At 43.3% G+C, this 19,370-nt stretch overlaps 1 protein-coding gene across 1 annotated transcript; it reads right to left on the reverse strand.

The window, feature by feature from the left end:
• On the reverse strand, window positions 1-19,351 carry LAMP3 (lysosomal associated membrane protein 3). The gene is made up of 6 exons (XM_032698511.1): window positions 18,024-19,351; window positions 13,074-13,810; window positions 11,682-11,804; window positions 8,616-8,673; window positions 6,605-6,772; window positions 1-3,833 (listed from the first exon to the last, which is right to left on the reverse strand). Exons 1-6 carry the CDS (start codon window positions 18,067-18,069, stop codon window positions 3,694-3,696), a joined length of 1,272 nt encoding a protein of 423 aa, XP_032554402.1. The 5' UTR covers window positions 18,070-19,351; the 3' UTR covers window positions 1-3,693.
• Window positions 19,352-19,370: the final 19 nt, after the last annotated feature.

Consider the following 19,370-nt stretch of genomic DNA (forward strand, 5'->3'; position numbering starts at 1 on the left):
TAATGACTAAATACAGCCTTTATTATAGAAACACCAGTAATAGAAAAATAAAGAGCATATCTTACTTCTCATAGCAAGTTATTTTTAGCAACCATACATTGTAGCAAGCTAGAAAGATCAACCAAACCACCTTTAGACACTTCACATGCTGATCTACATCTCCCTTCCTCTTTCAGCTGAATTAACAGCTGTTATCTCATTTGGACTTGTCCATCAAAGAACAAAAAGGACTGAAAGAAATTAAACCTTGCTTTATAAACTCCTTGGAGATTTGGCTAAGTATGACATTGTCATGCTGATGAGATGTCCTTGTGTCTGCCTTGGGTGTGCAAGAGGCCACAGTGGATGGTCTGGGGTGGGAGCTGCGGCAGAGCACCAGGGAGCTATTGGGATGTGGGGATGTGCTCACCTCTGAATTCCTGTGATGGCCCCACTGTCTCCTGACCAGCACATGCATGCACAAAAGTTAAGCTTTGCTGCCCTGGTGCATCATGTCATCCTGACCAGTATCCTCTGGTTCAGGGATGGGTTGATCTGAGTCTGAGCTGGGGCTGCTGAGACCAACACTGGTCACTTTGGGACCCACTGCAGCCTTGTCCCCTCCCACAGCAGATGAAACTGTGCCCTTCTGCCCACAGTATGACTCTTATGGCCCACCTAGTGTACAACTAGTTTATCACAAGAGCTCTTTTCCTACTGTGCTCTTTTAGGCAGTTTTTGCTCAAAATCTTTCCTCAGACGAGATATTTAAAAGAGCAGGTCTGGCAAGAGCAAGGCCCATTAGCCCTATAGAGTCTTCCCAATGGGAGGAAGACCTCAAGGCAGCTCCATTAGATAAAAAAGTACCAGCTAAACATCTACCTAAATTCTGGTGGAAAATAAATACAGGCATCAGCTTTTAAAGCTGCACGTGGCAGCTCAGGGAGCAGCTGAGCTGTCTAATTCTAATTTAGCATTAAATTTGGAGATGCAACGTTCCCTGTTCTGCTGATGTGCTGACACACATCCCTGCTGCAGGCTGGCTGTATTTTGTGATCAGGAAGACGTGCCGGGATGCAGACTGGGCCACAGGTGGGAGAAAGGTTACACTTAGAGGCTGGGATCTCCTGATGCAGTAAGGAATTCTCCAATGGATCTTCTACTACTGTGAAGCACTAACTCCATTGGATTAATTTTGCTGCATGTTGGCAGCATTTCCTGGGAGCATCCTGTTGTTTCATCGGTTTGTACCACGTGCACTTCCCCTGTGACATTTGGAGCAAGCCCAGAGTATTATTCATCTAGAAAGGCCTATGCAGCTTCATAAAAATAGCAAACAATAGCAATAAAAAGCATAAGAACAAATATGGTAAACCTGAATCTGAACATTGTTGAATAACACCGGGTTGATTTAGTGTAGAAATAAAAAAAGTCAGGGGAAAAACATTTATCTTGCATCACTGGTAATGCCAGAGGGTGTCACAACATTAGACATAGAATTAGCAGTCATTAGGAACAGTTTTCTCTCCTCATCCTGATATCATATTTTAAAAGACTGAATATTAACATAAAGTGATTTTACAGAACAGAACAAGCAAATATTCCATGTCAGCAGAAGAAACACACTACAGATCATGCAACCCAGCAATCCAAAAACATGTGAAATACGACTTAGCTTTGAGTGGGAGAGGTTTATTGATCACTGGGCAGAACAGCTTAGGGTCGGACCATTCTGAGCTTTAAAATGAATACAGTTAAATCACTGTCTCTGTATTAAAGGTTGGAAAGTTTGGTATCCCATTGCTTGTGCTACTTTACCTTATAAACATACTCATCTGCCCCTGTGCTCACAGCTGCTTCTGACTTCTCTCTGATGTTTCTCCAAGTGCAAAAGTGCTTTGGAATTGTCTTTATCTTTCTCATTTATTGGTTCATTCGGATTCAAAGGGAATGTTTTTGGAGACTTAATTATTTCTACAGCTACACATTATACTGATTATGGAACAGTATGACCACGTTTTTGTTGGTCACACAGACCAACATCTTTCAGTAATTCATGGAATGAAAATATTTCCTTTCATTCTCAATTTAAATAAGTCAACTCACAATCGTTAAATACTAGTAAAATATCAAAACTGTTTAAAAATACTTAAGGGAAATTAAACTGACAACATACAATGGCCAGTTTTACCCAGTGAAAATCCAGTGAGGTTGCATCATCATTCACATCTGCTCAGGATTTGGACCATTCTTCATTGAAATTAAATTAGCTCATAGCATTTATATTTTGTTTAGATACAGATTAAACTATCAATGTATTTTTGCATATGATTTCAGACTTTCTTTTGTTTAATGAGTACCATTCCACAGTCCTTTTCCAGGCCAAACTTTTATTAGTACAATGTAAGCCATTACCCTAACTCCTTAGGGGGAAGTGTGCTCTTATTTAATGTTATTTTCTCTTTTGCAAATAGTTTTGTATATAATTTCTTATCATTTGGACATCATTGGCTTCAGTGAGCAGATTGTGTGGTGTGTGCACATGCATGTATGTGTGTGTATGTGCACATTTGCTTTGTAAATATTTTGTGACAAGGAGCTTTTCCTTGTTACAACAAAGAACATGAGCTGGACTTAACCTCAAAAGCAATTACTACTCTCATGCCTTCATCATTGGTTTAGCAGGAAATAGACTGCAGAGTGTATCAATTAATGTGCTTTAAAGCAACTCCAAATTATTTCCACATGAACATCCAGCACGCTGGATAACATTCACTTTTGGACAGACAGTTTGTCCAAGGGTTGTGCAAGCTTTTAGTTCTTATAGAAGCCTTGAACATACAGTGTCAGTGGATTTCCATTTCTCATGGACCTCGGGCAGATCTGCCACAATGGTGGTCACTGAATCCCAGGCATTTCCAGTGAGTGTGGCATCTTCCCAGATTCAGAGATCCCAGTGCTGCCATCTCAGTAGAGGGGCAGTTACGGGGCTCAGTGGTGGTCACTGTAACAGGTCTGTGTCCGAACAGGACGTGGGTGGCTCGTGAGCTCTCACAAGACTGTGACATATTCAGCTCCAGAGTAAGAGTCACATATTACCACTGTGTCTTTGCAAAGGGCTTAATAGGAAAAAACCCAAGCACTTAGGAAGTGTAACTCTGTTGTAGGGCTGCTGAGAACTTGCTTGTGAATGGAGTCACACTGACACTTACCCCAAGATTTCGGCACACACAGTGTTCCCACAAGGCTTTCACTGAGCTTGAATTTAGCAGGGTTGTCTATAGCTCTGGATCTCTGCTTTAATCATTTGAAAGTCATATCACCAGACTTACATATTTTAATAAATCTAAATATTATAATTAACAAACCTGATGGATTTTCTTGGGGATACCAATACTGCTTTAAGCTATTTCTAGGAATCTGACTTAGGTGGTCTGAATTATCTCCTTTGTTGATAACACAGAGAATTTAGGCTCCTCATTTTGGTCATCTGGACTACATCTAAATTAGATGCTAAGAATAGCCTAAAGTAGAGGATGTGAGTTGTCTCCTTCCTACCCTAAAGAAAGTACTTGCAGAAATATTCATTAGATTTAAACACATGGTGTCATCTCACTTAAAAATGTGGCTTCAAGGCAGTGAGATTGCCAGGCAGAAGCTAAAACTCCTGTGACTTCTCTGCTTGCTACACACATTTGGAAGTACAAGGGCACCTCAGATGCGTTCGTATCCTCTATGTGGCTTCCTCCTGGAAATCAGGAAAGTAACAAACACAATGACAAACAACCCCAGGATACTCAGGCCCACTGCGATGGGAGCTGCTTTGCTATTTCTGTCAGGAAAACATTCTTCTTCTGAAAGGAAAAGATCAGAGATTGTGTTAGAGCAGAACACCGTACCCCAAGATTATAGATCTATATTCCAGAACAGTTAGCAAATACAAGACAGATGTTCTCAAAACATTGTTTTCTTTTGGTTTTTTCTTTCTTTTTCCTGAGCTATATTTTATACATTTTTATCTGTGGTGAACCTTATCTCAAGAAAACCATCCTTGCCCCTTTCACAGTAGCTGCATGCTTCACTAGAGAGTGACTCTACTCCCTCATGTCTGTGGGAATTTTTTTACCACTCAGCGCACACACACACACAGCAGGAGCTTTCTTGCTGGTAGCAGATGGGGAGCATCACACTACAAAATGCCAGTCTAAAAATAAAGAGCAAGACACATCCTGCATGGTCAAAAACTGCTCCTCATCTAATCTGCCCAGTAAAAAGGATCAGGCCAGAGAAGGGAGCCCATAGTCCAGCAGATCACTAGCACAGCAAGGATCCTCATTAAGTCAGTGTTTCCTAAGAAAAATCAAATTCTGATTATTCTCCCAGTTAATTCAGAATATTTGTGGATCATAGTGTCTGACTCAGGGCATCGTGGTCAGGTAAACCCTTCAGTATATCCCAGCTGAGCAGTGAATCCAGTTTATAGACAGGGTATGAGGGAGATCCAACTCCCTCTGCCCTTCTCACTCCCTGTGACTATTCCAAGGCAGGTTTTGACAGCACTCTCAGATAAAAGCCCCTGTTGTTATTCCAGTGACTATGCTGGCACAGATTGTAGCTTGGCTTGGGCTTCTCCACCATGGGAATCTTTACACTGACAGTGGGCAGTTTGCCCAGGGAGCATGTGGAGTGCATGACATCATGTCACAGCTCTAGAGCCTCCACATGGCTCTTCCCAAAATCTGATCCACTTCTTCTCTAATCCAGATGGTGATGCCACAAAGTCAAAGGCATCAACACTCTACTAGATGTTGCCTTTTAAAAGCTTTGTCTGGTTAATGTAACCTGTTGTTAAATGAGATGAAAAATATTTGCATTTAAGTATTGTAAAAGCCAGAGATGTTTGAATTGCCCATTTTTCTTTGATGAAACCTTGGGTTATGAACTCTAGGAATTGTTTCTGATATGCTGAAATACAGTTCAGAAGGCACTTCTAAACTTTCCAGACTCTAACAGGCCAAGCTATTGATGTAACACTGCTGCAGTCTATACAAAATTGTAAGGAACTTGAAACCAGTGACCATTAATGTTTTCTTTTTCTTCCCCTTTTAAAGATAAGCACATCAAGAGCAGCAGAAGTGAAACTATGAGTCTTGAGACACCCAAGGGAGGTGGCTGGTGATGTATTTAGAGGCATTCTTTAAGTGGGGATTTTGTCTATCAAAATCTGCATACACAGCCAAGGTATGTAACAGTTTCATGACTATTTCACAGCCACTGGGGAATTATTTCAGAAGTGAGAACTGATTGCTCAGCTCTCTGATTAAGAGCAAAACTAATTTAACTTTGTATATGGTATTGGTTAGCAGAGATTAGCCTGATCTTGGAGACAGAGAGAGAACATCTTTCTCAACTCAGTCTCTGCTAGAGGTGAGACCATACCAAATCCCATAACTGAAATCACTCATTGTACAAAGCTGAATGGGAGAGTAGAGACCAGATGGGATATCATGAGTTGTTCCAGCTCAGTGTTATCCCATGAAAAGATTCTTCATGAGAATGAGAGCATAAATTGAGTTCTCAGTGTGGCTTTTAAAAGGTCCATGTATTAAAAAAGCCCCAACTGTCATTTCCCATTATATTCCTTTTAGAATGAGAAAAGCAGCCAAAATGGTGAGATAAAAGAAGAAGAATTGGTCAAACACAGCCAAAGTGAGTCAGAAGACAGATCTAAAGTAAAAAGAATACAGGGGCAATATTTTGTAAGCATGCAGAGAGGCAAGTGTCAGAAAAGGGAGTGTTTTTTTAGTGCATCTGGAGGGCTGAAGAGCTGATCAACCCCTCTGTTCACCTGAATTCTGGAATGGAAACACCCTGAGAGGAAGTGACAAAAATGAGAAGATGTACAGTGTGAAAGAGACAACAAGGTTCCACTTAGTCCACCTCTCTGATCTGTCACTTAGTAAGAGACCTGGTTGTCTCTTTGTGGTGCTTCTCCAAGAAAAGACAAAGTGCAGAGATGAGCATCACTTTTAATTCTGAATCTGTGAGTGTGCTAATTGTGATCCTCCTCAGGAGCACATTTTGTCATGTCTAGACACAGCTGCTCTGAAAGTATCATCCTGCATTCACAAATATCCCTTATTAGTTGGCAGTTTTGCTGCTGCAGCTGTGAGACAACCTGAGTGTCAGGAGCTTTTAAAAATAGCTAAAATATGACATATTGAGAACAGTGAGCTGGGACTGAACTGTAAAGTTGGGGGTTTTGGCAGTGCACTGGTGGTGAACACCTCTGCTTGCTCTGGGAGAAAATGGGTGAAGAATAAAATTCTGGCTGTAGAGTTGAACATTTTTCATGAGAAGGTGAAACAGAAGGTACTGAATGCAGGAGGGAAAGATACTTTTCTATCCTCCATAAGTATTAGCACTGTGTTAGAAGTGACTCAGAAAAGGTTGAGAATACAGCAGCAGACAGGTTACATTATTTGGGAACAAATACAAAACTGTGACTGTGCTGTAGCAGGATCATCCCCTGTGTATGGGTATAATTTAGCAGATTATATCTATCAGGCTACCAGAGTGCTGACATGTAGATCTTGGAAGGGTGGAAAGGTATCCTTCTACTTACCTTTTCCAAACTGGTTACCAACAATATCAAACGCCTGCAGCTGCATATGAACAAAGAGGATCTGGAAGTTCTTCTCCAAGGTGAAGGTTTGCCTGCTGGCACACTTAAAGGAATTCCCCAGCTTTGTTGTAAACAGCTTCTCATTTAGGGCTGCGTAGTAAAACATACCTGGAGGCCAGAAAGAGGCAAATGAGAATTTAACTGACTCTGTTGGAAGCAACAGAGATAAAATGGAGGATCCCCAGTTGCTTTGTCAGAGCAGCAGTCACTGATGTGACTAAAGCATGGATATTTTCCCCATAAAGTATGATTTATATTTTTCCAAGTTTAAATGAGTGCTTTAAGTATCAGTGGGTGACTCAGCTGAGGTTGGATCTAAAAAAGTGACTAAAATTTCAGGTGCTTCTCCAAATCATATTTTAACAACTTGAGTCTGCAAAGGGGTTAGAATTCTCTCAAGAGTAGGCAACTGTCTTAGGACTCCAGCATAGCTATTTCCAGACAAAAAAGAGATACCATCTCTAGCATGGGAATTTGATCATAATTAGTCTGTATTACTATATGTATTAAATAAGTTTTAAAATATATTTCAGTGTCACAGTACTTTATGAAAAGTATGGCCCAAGGTCCAAGCATGAAAAGATTTTGTGACCTAGTTATATTCTTTATGCACATCCTCCTTTGGAAGCAGATAGGCCAGTTTAAGACAAAATCATCCATATCACCATCTCTGCTTCAGCGTATCTCAGCCACATCTTGCCAGCACATCATATGCAGCATACTCTTGGTCCTCTTCAGTCAAAATCAGTACACCAGTGTCTGCTAGTACAGTTAATTCAGTCATTTTTATATTAGAAAAGTTAGGGACTTGCTCACTGCAAAAATACTGCTGGTGGACTGTGAAATGGCAGCATTTGGCAGAGAGGCGGTGACAGACATCCAGGGAGAGCAATGTCTCCTGTCAGCACGACTTTGGGGGGACACAAAGTATAGCTGAGGATTTTAAAACGTGATTAAATTGATCAGTTTGTATTTGCTGCAATTTGCACTTAGCAATGCACAGGAAAATGATGGTCAGTTAGACTGAGAACATTCCTTGGAGATATCCTCTGGATCAGCTTTTCTTTTACTTTCATTCCTATAGATCAGAACAGACTCCACTTGAGTTAATAAAATGCTCATCAGTGAGAATGAAAAGAGGCATTGAGCTCAGTGCTACTAGGACACATCTGGTCGAGCTCCTGATTTGTTTTTCTTCCTTCAGGGACAAAAAGTCAATTCAATACTTACGAGTAACAGAGAAGCAACATAATGGAGTCATTATAGATTTGATATATTGGGAAGAATTTGTGTAAAATTAATGTCAGAGAAAATATGAAGTGATGGCTCAGAATTTTTCTCTCTAACTTAAATGATGTTCCCTTAGCATTTCTTGGGACGTACCTGACCACCTGATCACCCAAATGAAAATCCAATTGCCTGAGAAGAGCACAGACAGAGTCTAGTATTTCAGAATGGTTTGAAGAACTTCAGCCTGGGTTCAGTTCTTATTTTTTGCAAAGTCAAAATGTCAAATGTGCCTCCTCTCCATATTGGCCTATCTAAAATCTGTATCTAACTCTTCATTTCTGTGATCCAGGTACTGTATTCATTCACTTTGCTGATTAGATTGGAAAGACACATGCATCTGAACTGAAGTCACAGCATTGTTGTGTGTTTGCAGATAAAAACTCTGAGGACTGTTTTGTATCTTAAATTTACGTTTGAAGTAATCTCTATTCTGAAAGAGATGGGGCAGGGAAAGTTTTTGAGGTCAAAAGGAAAATGTAACAATACTGATGTAACTGCAGCCTAGTCCCTTCTCTTCCATTTTCGTACCATAAGGTTTAGATGAATGGCACGTTGAAAGCTAGATAAAACATCTATTTGCAAAAGACAGTGTTTTAAAGATATGAAAGGTTATCCCACATTCAGCACAGTTTGATATGAAATTAAGTATAAAATCACTGACCTTCAGAAGATAACTGTATTCTGCTCTCAATGTTACTGACAAAGTAGCTTGGAGCTTGCTGCAAAAGAAGATATATCTTTATTAATAATACATACTCATATTTGCAGGGGAAAAAAGTACAGTTCACCACAGAAAAATGGTCACAATTTCCAAAAGGAACACATTTCAAAGTAGCACCTTCAAGACTCAAAAATCAACTCTTCTGGATGTATTTTTCTTTTCCAAATCTCATCGCCAGTTCTGCTCAGTTCAGTGACACAGGACCATGCAGGTGTCATTTTAAACTAACTGCTCAAACTGGACATTTGTGAGATACTTGTGATAACCAAAAGTAGGAAGAAGTCCTGCACTGAATCCAGCAGTGCTGCCCTGCAGTCTCCCTGCCTGTGGGACCCACCCCACACCTTCAAGCAGTTCTGGGGATCCTTGGAGCCACCGTGGTTTTATGCACAGATGCCCTTCCCATGAGCTCACTGCACAGAGCAGCAGCACTTCTGTGGCCATCAGTGGTTTGAGCTGTGAGAGTTCAACAACAAGCTGAGAGCCAGGAGCTCATTTCCTATTTTGTCTGCCAACCATGGTCTCTACAAACCAGAAAACAGCAACCTGGATGTGTAGGGGAGAAATAACTGTTCTTTCCACCCTGCTGACAGTGTTGGTTCTGGCTGGCTTGTTTTCATATGCCTGCAGACTGCTGACATGGAAAGCACCTGGTACAACACAGAGCAAAATTTCCAGCCAGGTGTCCTGTCTGCCTGTGCCCTGAAACTGTGGTGCAGCCTGAATACTGTCCTGCCCTGGACTATGACAAAGCAAGAGCCAGCCCTGGGAGCCTCTCTCTGGTAGCAGTGTTGGAACATGATGTGAGTCTATATGTAGCAGCCCAACTGTTCAGCTGAATTCCAGCTGTGAGCACACAGGGACTGGTGAGTGCAGCTGGTGCATAAATGGCAGCAGACTTAAATGTCTCCTGTGCATCCAGTTTAAAAACTGGTAGGATGGAGTAGGAAAATTTAAGAAAGAAATACACCAGAGAAGAGGTTCTCAGCATTATTCCAACCTCAAGACACAAATAGGTCAAATATGACCATTTTTGGGAGGTAGTACTATGTTCTGTTTGGCTACAGTTAAAAACTTTGCTTGGGGAAAACACCTGCTCGTACTTCACTTCTTGTGGGTGGGTTACACAACTTCTTTATTTCAAACTCTCCTGGAGGTCCTAGCAGTGGTGAGCACTGAACCAGCCACTCTCCTCTGCCACCCCTGACCCAGCTCCTCTCACATGGGGACAGACAGAAGTGCCACTGCTGCAGCACTCCTGGTTCAAAGCACTGAGAGAGGCTGTGGGGGCCAAACACATAAAAACCAGCAGCAGCATGATTTCTTATTAACCCGAATTTCAAAGCAGTCCAAGCCAAGCCCTGCTGTGCTCTTGAGGCTTATCTTTAAGTGAAGGACAGGTTGTCTAATCCTGTGCCAAACCCACCCTTTTGAGGGCAAGACAGGTCAAGCACCTCCTAAAGGTTACATGATTCTCCTTAGCACTGCTGCAAGCTGGGGCTTTCATGGGTACTTGAATCCCCAGCCTTTCTCTAAGGATTCTTGTAACACCAAAATGCTCCCCTTGATGCAGGAAGCACACATTTAAAGCAAATACTCATGGTCTGAACTGAGCCTTTGTTTAAAAACAGCTCCTTCATTTTTTACCTCACTTTTCCTCTGTAGCTTTTAGAAAACTTTTTGCCCTAAACTAAAATTAAGATGATTATTAATTAAAATATTGTCTCTGTTCAAGAATTAACGACTCACGTGTGGTATAATTTGCTGTTCCCTCTTGGACTGTCTATGAAAATTACTAAGCATTTGTACTTTTCTTAATTATCTCTAATTTGAGCTTGGAGCCAGGCGGTCAGATTGACACTTTGGCTTGATTAATTGAAAGGCTTGGATCAGCAGTGATGGCCAGATGCAGCTCTGGAGCTCCAGGACATGGCCTTGATGCACATTACACGCATCAGAATTTGATGGGATCCAACCCTGTATTCCTCCCTGCCCATTAATCACTTTATACACAATATTAACTTCCGTCTTTAGCCCTGCTGGCATCACCACCCAGCCCTTACAGCCTCCAAAAGTGTGTGAATTCCTGAGGAAGCAAGAGGATGGCTGCACTCAGGGATTTTCTCCTGTGGCTATAACAGCTGTAGCATTCTTGGTATCTTGTGTTAAAGCCTCACCCACGTGCAACGTGGTCCCAGTGGGACCATGGTATCAACAGACACAATGTCAAAAAGAAAGCTCATTTTCCCACTGTGCAAGCAGGACCTCCCATCTTGTCCAAGTTTCTGTGCGTATTTGGAGGTCTCCCAGGTGTGGTGCATTTCGAATTGCATATTTACAATTTTGTTGTTGGAGTTCACTTGTTTGGAATTTTCCACTCAGAAATTAGATGAAATGAGGCTCCTTCAGCTGCGGATGTGTCGTGGCTCCTGGGCACTTCAAACTGCACAGGCTGTCCTTTGAATTTAACAACCCCAGCTGGCTTTTATGGGAAGCAAATGACTAAGAGCAGTTTGACAGTGAGTCAGAGCTCCCGGCACACACACCTTGTTCCTGCGCAGGGACTCCAGTCCCAAACCCTTTCCCTCTGTACCACTCCAATGCAAACAGCAGACCTGACACTTAACTATGTAAAAAAGAGACTCAGATTTTGCTTGAGGCTATTTGTAGACTTTGTGTTGCTTGATGGGGAGCTTTAACACTGCTCTCTAGCACTTTCTGTCAAAGAGTGGCAAGGCACCGTTCTTACCCTTCACTGCAGGTATGAACCTTTCCAAACTTAAAGTTCAAACAAACAAGACCTGCAGGATGTTGGACCAGGTGGTCTCCAGAGGCCTTTTTTAACCTGAACTAATCTGTGGTTCTACCCCTTTAGGAAGGACAGGAGTAATAGTGCCTTATATACAGGTGAAAAACAAGCATGGAGAGAGATGAAATGGGTCAAAGGGAGCCTAAGTTATAGCTCTCCAGTCCTAAACACTCCTTCCCTCTACATGCAACAATTACCTTTACAAAAGTGAAGTTCACAAATCCTCCACTGAAAGTTAAGTTCAGCTGAGACTGCACCATCCCACAGCTTCCAGATATCTGTGTCGCATTGGGGTTGACAATTACAGACTCCATCTGCTCCTGTAAAGAGACATTGCAGGGCTGCTGATGAAGAGAAGGGGAACACACAGAGATTTATATCTGCTTTGTTTTTTCCCCCCCAGACAGGCTCTGTGTGGCTGAATGAACAGGCCAGTGATGGTGGCAGCCAAATTGCTGCCTGCCAGGGTCATTCTCCACTCGTAAACCAGCACTGGTGGTTGTCTGACACATGAGCTGTGAAAATATGAAAATATTTGGTTTCTGTTCATTCAGTGGACTGATACGATTCAGAGCAGCGTCAGATGAGTACAAGTAGTAATTTATAAGGAGAGAGCAATGGAAACTTGTGCCTGAAGGCAGAGGAAAGATGAAGACAGAAGCAGGCAGGGGTTAGTTTGGCTTCATGCTTTGCTCCACATACCACCCTGACCTCCTCATTAGGTCCTACACATCATCTCTAGCATCTAACAGCCCATACTGCAGTCTGAAAGGAGAGCTCTGCAGCCCTGAATGGAGCTTTGCTCTTTCAGTCTCATCTCAAACACACCTTATGTTATTATAAACATGTCACTGTGGTCTGCTGAGGTTGGGAATCACGCTCCCTACCTGGCTTCTGCCAGGATGAGGGTTGAAAATTACTTTTACTAACATCAGATACTCATCCCACCTTAGAAATATCCAGACTCCGAACAAGAATATTTGGATTTGTAACGGGGATGGCTCAAGGCATATGAGCTCCAGAGCCTGAGGATGTAACTCCACATATTGTATTAATGGAGGCTACAAAATCACAAGTCTGAGGGACATAATCACCATTTCAGGTTGCATGACACCTTTTGCTGAATCATTCTTGGTGAATCATTTCTAGGAGAGGGTACCAGCTCCCCAGGACCTGGAAGTTTCTGTGTTCCTAAAATCTCAATGCATTGGCATTAAGACAACCCAATTCTGATTCCCAGTCTGTGAACTGGAAATTTCTTACTTTCATTATAAGTCACGATATCAAGCCCTTCACTGATTTTAACTAGTCTCCCATTCTAAGAAACACAAATAATGTTTCAGGTTGATCTACCGCTCCAGTATTGGTTCCACATGTACATCACTGAAACAAGAAAGCACGTGTATGTCCCCCTGGCATCATCATACAGACCAAAGTTCAGCAGCTGAGATGCTGTGGCACATGAAGGGCTTCACTGGCAGCAGACCACTTATTTTAATCATAGAACTAACTTCTAGAATGCCTTGGAAAGAAGAATAAATTCCAGCTAATGAAGAAACAGTCATTACAAAGCTCAGCTCCCACCTCACCTTTTGTGTATTTTGACCCATCAGTTGCAGACCCATGACTGCTTTGATGCAGGTCCTGTTCCCATTGGAAATGGTGTATGTGCCAGTGGGGATGGGAGAAGGCCGTGGGGCAGGAGTGGGTCTCACCGTCACCGCAGTAGATGGGATGGCTGTTTGTGTCCCTGGACGGGCGGTTGTTGTGCTGGTCATGGCTGTGGCTGTTGAGTTTCTGGTCGCTGTTGTTTTTCCTGACTGTGTGGTGGCTTTGACTGTCTGCATGGTGGCTGCAGAGGTGGTGGCAGCAGCTGTCACTTGAGTATTTGCTGTTGTGTGGTTTAGGGATGCGTTGGTGGCTGTCATTGCTGTGCTTGCGTGTGCGGAGGACACAGAGGGGGTGGTTGTGTTCTTCCCTGCAGGTGTGACCCTGTGCATGGGCTGGGTTGTGGCCTGGCCAGCTGCACTGGTGTTGTCTGCTGCTGTCGTGGTGGTGATGGGTGTTCCAGCTCCTGCCTGGGTTGTCGAGTGCTGGCCTGGAGCTGCTGTTTCCTGGTGCTGCTCTGTTGTCTGCACAGTTGTTCTGTGGCTCGTGGGTGTTGTTTCAAGAGAGACTGTGCTGTTAAAGTGAACTGTGGTGCTTTGATGGGATGAGGAATGATAAAGGGAAAGTGGCTGAGCAGAAGTAGCCATATGGTGGACGGATGTGGTTTCTGGAGACAGTTCAACCCTCAAGGCCACTTCAGCAAGGCAGGAGGAAAATGCTGCAAAGAAACTAAAGTCAGTAGTCTGGAAACCTTTACCTTTAACACTTCTGTTGATCCCCACAACAAAACTGCACTGTTTTGTTATCACATGGGTGATGTGACATGATTTTATTCTTCATTTGGCTCCAGTCATGACAGGAGAGTGAAGGCAGACAGCCTGTAAGACTATCCATAACTTGCCACCGCTCCCCCAAGTTTCACACCTCTGAATATACCCATTGCAGTGGCAGCACATTGGCTCCCAACTCTCCACACACTGAAGAAGCCAGAGGACACCAGAGGTGTGAGCAGACCGTGCACAATCCTCAGGCAGCACAAGAGTTCCCTGCAGGCAGTAGTACAGTGATTCGCAATAGTCTGGGAAACCAGTCTGGGACACAGGGAAATTCCAGATATTTATTTATGGTTTTGTTGTAGCCATGTCAGCTTCAACCCTGAAGCCCTTCCTCCTGGAAGAACCCACGGAAACACCATCCCTCTTAGTGATGGGCTTTCAGCAATGAGGAACAATTTCAGGGTACAGCATCCAGGGGCATTTTGGACCACACTAGAAAATAGTCACAGCACTAAAATTACACTTCCATCTAATAACATTTACAGAAAAATGTCCCTTGCTGAAGTGAAAAAAAAAAAATCTGGCTCCTAAATATAAATAAGGAAGTGAACAAAAAATGGGAAAGTACATTGTAGAATAGAAGAATGTCACAACTCCTCTGCTTGAATCTTTGATTGTGAGCATGCAACAAGACTCTGGAAAGGCAAGGTCAAGCTAAAAGAAAACATAATTCAATGACAGTCCTTGATGTGCATGGAGCTTCAGCTGTTGTTAAATGCTTTACTGCCTAAATTAGCTGGAGGACACAGATGCATTCTAGTTTGGAGACCAAAGGGACCCAAAAGTCCAAGACAGGCCATATTCCTGGCAGTACAGCTCCACAGGATGCCACAGCATGTTGTCTGAGTTTATTGTACACTGGTTCTTTCAAAGAAACTTCTCATGAACTGGTGTCAAAGTTTGTGGCAGGCAGGTTGCTGAGATTTGGCTTATGAAAGGTTAAGGCCAAAAGCACATTCAGAGTGAAAATTTCTGAAATCTCAAAGGTTCTTCCTTTTATTTATTTTCTTTCATCATGAAGAACAGAAGTCTTCAATAATAGGTGAATTCACAAAATCTCACCATTTTAGGAGACATATAAACTAAATAAGAATAATAAACCCTATTGGGGTTTGAATCAAATTTAAGACAAAAGTCAAAGAAACAAGCAGATGTATAGATCTTAACCCACATTACAATTTTCCCTTAAAAATGACTATGACTGAGAAGAGCAGAAGTGTATATATTCATATTCCTAAAACTTGTGCTGTACAGGATACACTTGACTGTGAGTATAGCTTGTTACCATCAAAGTGCAATTTGAGACAGTTGAAAAACCTCAAAAAATATTGTGATTTTTATCAAAATGAACATAAAAATGCATAATTAACATGATACTTTAGCTCATTTTCTCACTTTCCTCTAGACTTTACCACAGAGCTGAAAAGCAGATAACTGATTTCCTCTGTGTGCCAGTGGAAAGTCAGAGCAGTTGCCATAAACCAACTCTGGGTAGGTGCCTCTGAGTGTATCAGCATGATAAAAACAGGAAAGAAGAAGTTGCAATTTTCACTCTTTCTTCCCCATAAGACTGTGAAACAACCCATATTTAAATTTACACAAGTCTTAAATAAAGTCAGTACTTATTAGTTGTTAGTTCATAGGTTGGTTTTGATTACTGACCAGATAACACTTTACAGATGTGGAGAGAAATATTATTTAACTGACACTGGAATACCACCTATAGCTTTTAAATGAAACTTTGTTATCCCCAAAAGGTCATTTCAACCAAACAATTTTTCATCATTCAGCCTGACAGGGTCACTGAGGGGTAAAGCCAGAAATGTCTTTGGGGTGGCCCATGGCTCTTGCTCAATGGGTGACCTACCAGACCACTCCTCTGGGCTCTCCCAAGTATTTTGGAGTTTCTGTCAGTGCATGGCCATGCTGCTAAACTCCTTGGCTTGGACTGTCTTCTCAAAAGGCATTTGGCCATGGGAGCTCCCAAGGATGGGTAAGGATTGCTCTCCATTTGCACCTCATGGTCTTGGCTCTTTTCTGGTGGCTGTTGGAGGTAGGTCAGCAGCTCTGTTGTGTGAGGGGGAGGTGGGCACATGGGGTCCTTGACCTGCCCTCCAGCTAAGGCCAGGAAGGCTTCACTGTGTCTCCCTCAGCACTGCCATGTTCCTCTTGGGGAACTTGCATAGCTCGGCAAAGGAGCCGCCTGCAGAGCTCTCACCACCACAGCCCTTCCCATGGCTCTGCCGCAAAATGGCAACAGAACAAATGATGCAGAACAACAAGAAATGGCAGCTCTGCACCCCACCTGCCCCCCCCTTAGTCTTCTTTTTTTTCCTCCCATGAAGCCAACTCAAAACTTCATACAAGCAACATTTTGAGGGCTGCAAGAGCCTAGGGATGTATCTTCCTAAAGAAAGCAGCTGCAATCCCTCATCTTACTTCAGCATCAAAGCTGTATGTCACAGATGTTGAAGGCTGTGTTTGAGTCCAGGCAGGCTCCATGCAAAGCTCCAGAACAAAACTCTCAGAAACCAATCAGGGCAGGTCTCAGAAATTCACTGTTCCCAGTCTGAGCCTGGAGATCCCGTTTTCATGCTTTGGTGACAAGTTTCAATCATAAGGAATGTCACCGCTCTGCTCCCAGACATTATGGTGGGAAGGGCAGTGCTCAGTGCCATGATTTGGCTGTGACATTTCTCAGCTTGCCATCTTGCAACAGGGTGGGTGATAGAAACTCTTACTGAGGATTTTTTCCCCTTTTCATCTAACCACACTCATGCTGTTCAGCTGCCCAGGGGGTTTGTTCCGCTTTCTGCTGCCAGAAGAAATGCTTGTGTTTAGCTGACTGATTCCATGTGGACACAAAACCTGACCCAGCTCCTGTAATCACTGAAAACACTCTCACCATCTCTGGCTGCTTTGGTTTGCTTTGAGGAATCAGAAAAGCACCAAGATGTTCTGAGAGGTTTCAGTACTGTCATAGCTTCCCACTCATCTGACCTTTATTCCTTAAACTCTAATTATGTTTAATTCCTTGTCTGCACAAGAAGACTTGGCTTTGGGACATTAATAAAACATCACAACAAATCATTAAAGGAAAGATCAAAAATGGATAAGGAGCTGAGGAAACAAGTTCTTTCTGGTCAAAAGTGGTTGCTGACCACTGAGTTATTAGTGTTACTTCTCAGTCTGATCTTGCCCTCCTTTCATATGTATGTTTTGGGGCTACTTCAGCAGACTCTGGCTACGAAGCAGGCGTGAGAATGCAGAGAGATACAGCAGGAGCTGCTCCTGGTCGAGTCCCTGGGCAGTTTCCCTGTTCATGCACTGGGAGGAGGACGGGGATTGTTACTGGTGTGAACCCTGTGTGCCGACGGCAAAACCCACCACAGAAGTGCAGTGTCCCAACAGCGAGCTCAAACCCCTTCAGCCATTACACAGATTAAATCACGCTCTGTCCTTCCTCACAGGGCAAATTTTGTACTGCTGCAGGCATTGAGTGGTGACTTCAAGCACTGGGAGATGTCCTTGATCTGGCTGGCTCCACAGATTTTCACAGAGCAGCATTAAGGGTCAAACAGTGACTCTGATGTGGTTTGTCATTAAGTTAAAACCCAGCCTGTGGGCTCTCCAAGCCTCTTGCCTCACTCCTGCTTTCCTGATCCTGCTTCTGCATCTTACAATGCAAATGAATTAATGACTGGAGCAATGCTTCCTAAGTTTTTTCCTTCCTGCTTGTCTCACTCAAGATTTTCAGTCAGTTCTGCTGGTCTGGAAACTATTTTTAATTAAGAAAAGCAAGGCCAAAAAAGTCTGCTTCTCACACTACTTTAAGTTGACTCCTTCACAGAGAGTTTATGTCACCACAGAGTGCAAGGAAAAATACAGAGGAAAACATCCAACTAAATCTATACCAGCTGCAATTCACTGTAGTTATGGTTATTTCTTAGCAGTGAGACTTCACTAAAAGTACCCTTAGTGCTAGCAACAAAACTGTTCAAAGTTTTCAGTCTTTTAGGTGCTGTCCTGACTGCCAGGAAACAGAACTGGCATAATCTGTCTGATTTCTCAGATAGAAATGGAGATGTTACTCACCACAGCCGAAGGTCAGCAGGATGAGCTGCCGTGCACTCCTCCCCATGGCCAGCACGGCTGCAGGTGGGAGAGATGCTGCTTCTCACCGTGGAGCAGGCGGAGAGAAAATCAAGATTTCCTGGGGACTGAAAAGTTTCACTTGATGCAGGGAGTGCTCAGTCACATGGCTGGGAAGGAGGTGGAGAGGGAGGGGAAGGCCAGTGCTTCTTGTCTGTAAACTACCACAGAAGGAAATAAATGATGGTTAGGAGAGAAAGCGAAAACAGAAGTGAGTGCTGGGCTGACTGGGGAGGGACAGGCTCACACTCTGCAGCTGAGACGTGAGGCTCTGCAAGGCCAGGTCAAAAGATCCCTCCAGTTCTGATAACCTGGTGCAGACTGCACCAGCAGAGGGTCACAGCTCGTAAATCAGTATCTCCCCTGTATTCTTTAAAAAAGTACTTTCTTTAGGGCCACGCTCCTCCTTTTATGTTAAGGCACAGAAGGGAGAGGTGTGACCTCAAGCCATCTCTACAGAGCACCTGCTAAGAGCGAGACAGGGCAGAGCAGAGCCCCAGATGGGCTCTTGTCTCAGGTGGGGACCGTCAGCAGCCTTTGCTGGCTCCAAGGCCTGGGCTTGTGGAAAGTGGATCAGCTGGGCTCACCCTTAGTGATATATCCAAACACACTCCTCAGCAAATGGCAACACCTCACCTCTGTCCCACGAAGTGCCTCCTGCAGACCACGCCAGGCTGGGGCAGGAGCTGCACGGGCAGGTCCCGGCCTGCGGAGCAGCACATCAGGGATCTGCAACAGGAGAGCGTCGCTCCTGCTCACCCCCATGGCTGCATTCCCAGCCCTGGGCTGCTGCCATGGGGACTGCTGGGTGGGGGGGACAAAGGCATCTGCTGTGCTCCTAATTCTTCTTTTTCTCATATCAATACTGCACTGCAATAACATGATAGGGTCAATGACTTGAAAATTCAAGTGAGGTGAAGTTTGCTCCCAGAAATCTGGATACTGGCTGAAATTAGTCCTATTTTATTTTGCTCGATTTGCATTGTGTTTCTGCATTCTTATTTTTACCTGTTTGCCTTTCTGCATGATCCACAGCATGTATTTGGGTCAATTACTCCTCCCTAATAAACACTAGTAGCCAAAGACATGCAGATATCTCAGGGGTAACTATAATAAAGCCATCCTACAACTTCCTCTGAGCTGTGTGAACTTATCCAAAAAGTCCTAGAGATTCAGGAACATGACTAAAGGAGATGGGTAAAGGAAAAAAAAAAACAACACACTGTGCCTTTTGTGACATGTGTGTTGGGCAAATTAAAGTTATACTGAACAGGTATGAGGATTTTTTCA

The sequence above is a fragment of the Chiroxiphia lanceolata genome, chromosome 10 (assembly GCF_009829145.1).
Source record: "Chiroxiphia lanceolata isolate bChiLan1 chromosome 10, bChiLan1.pri, whole genome shotgun sequence".
In the NCBI taxonomy this organism is placed as follows: Eukaryota; Metazoa; Chordata; class Aves; order Passeriformes; family Pipridae; genus Chiroxiphia; species Chiroxiphia lanceolata.

Excerpts from the sequence above, each read along its gene's own strand:
- LAMP3 (XM_032698511.1), bottom strand. The coding sequence starts at position 18,069 with ATGGGGAGGAGTGCACGGCAGCTCATCCTGCTGACCTTCGGCTGTG. Across the intron at positions 11,805-13,073 it reads TGGGTCAAAATACACAAAAG|GAGCAGATGGAGTCTGTAAT; the intron begins GTGAGGTGGGAG and ends GTCTCTTTACAG. Across the intron at positions 8,674-11,681 it reads TGAACTTCACTTTTGTAAAG|CAAGCTCCAAGCTACTTTGT; the intron begins GTAATTGTTGCA and ends CTTCTTTTGCAG.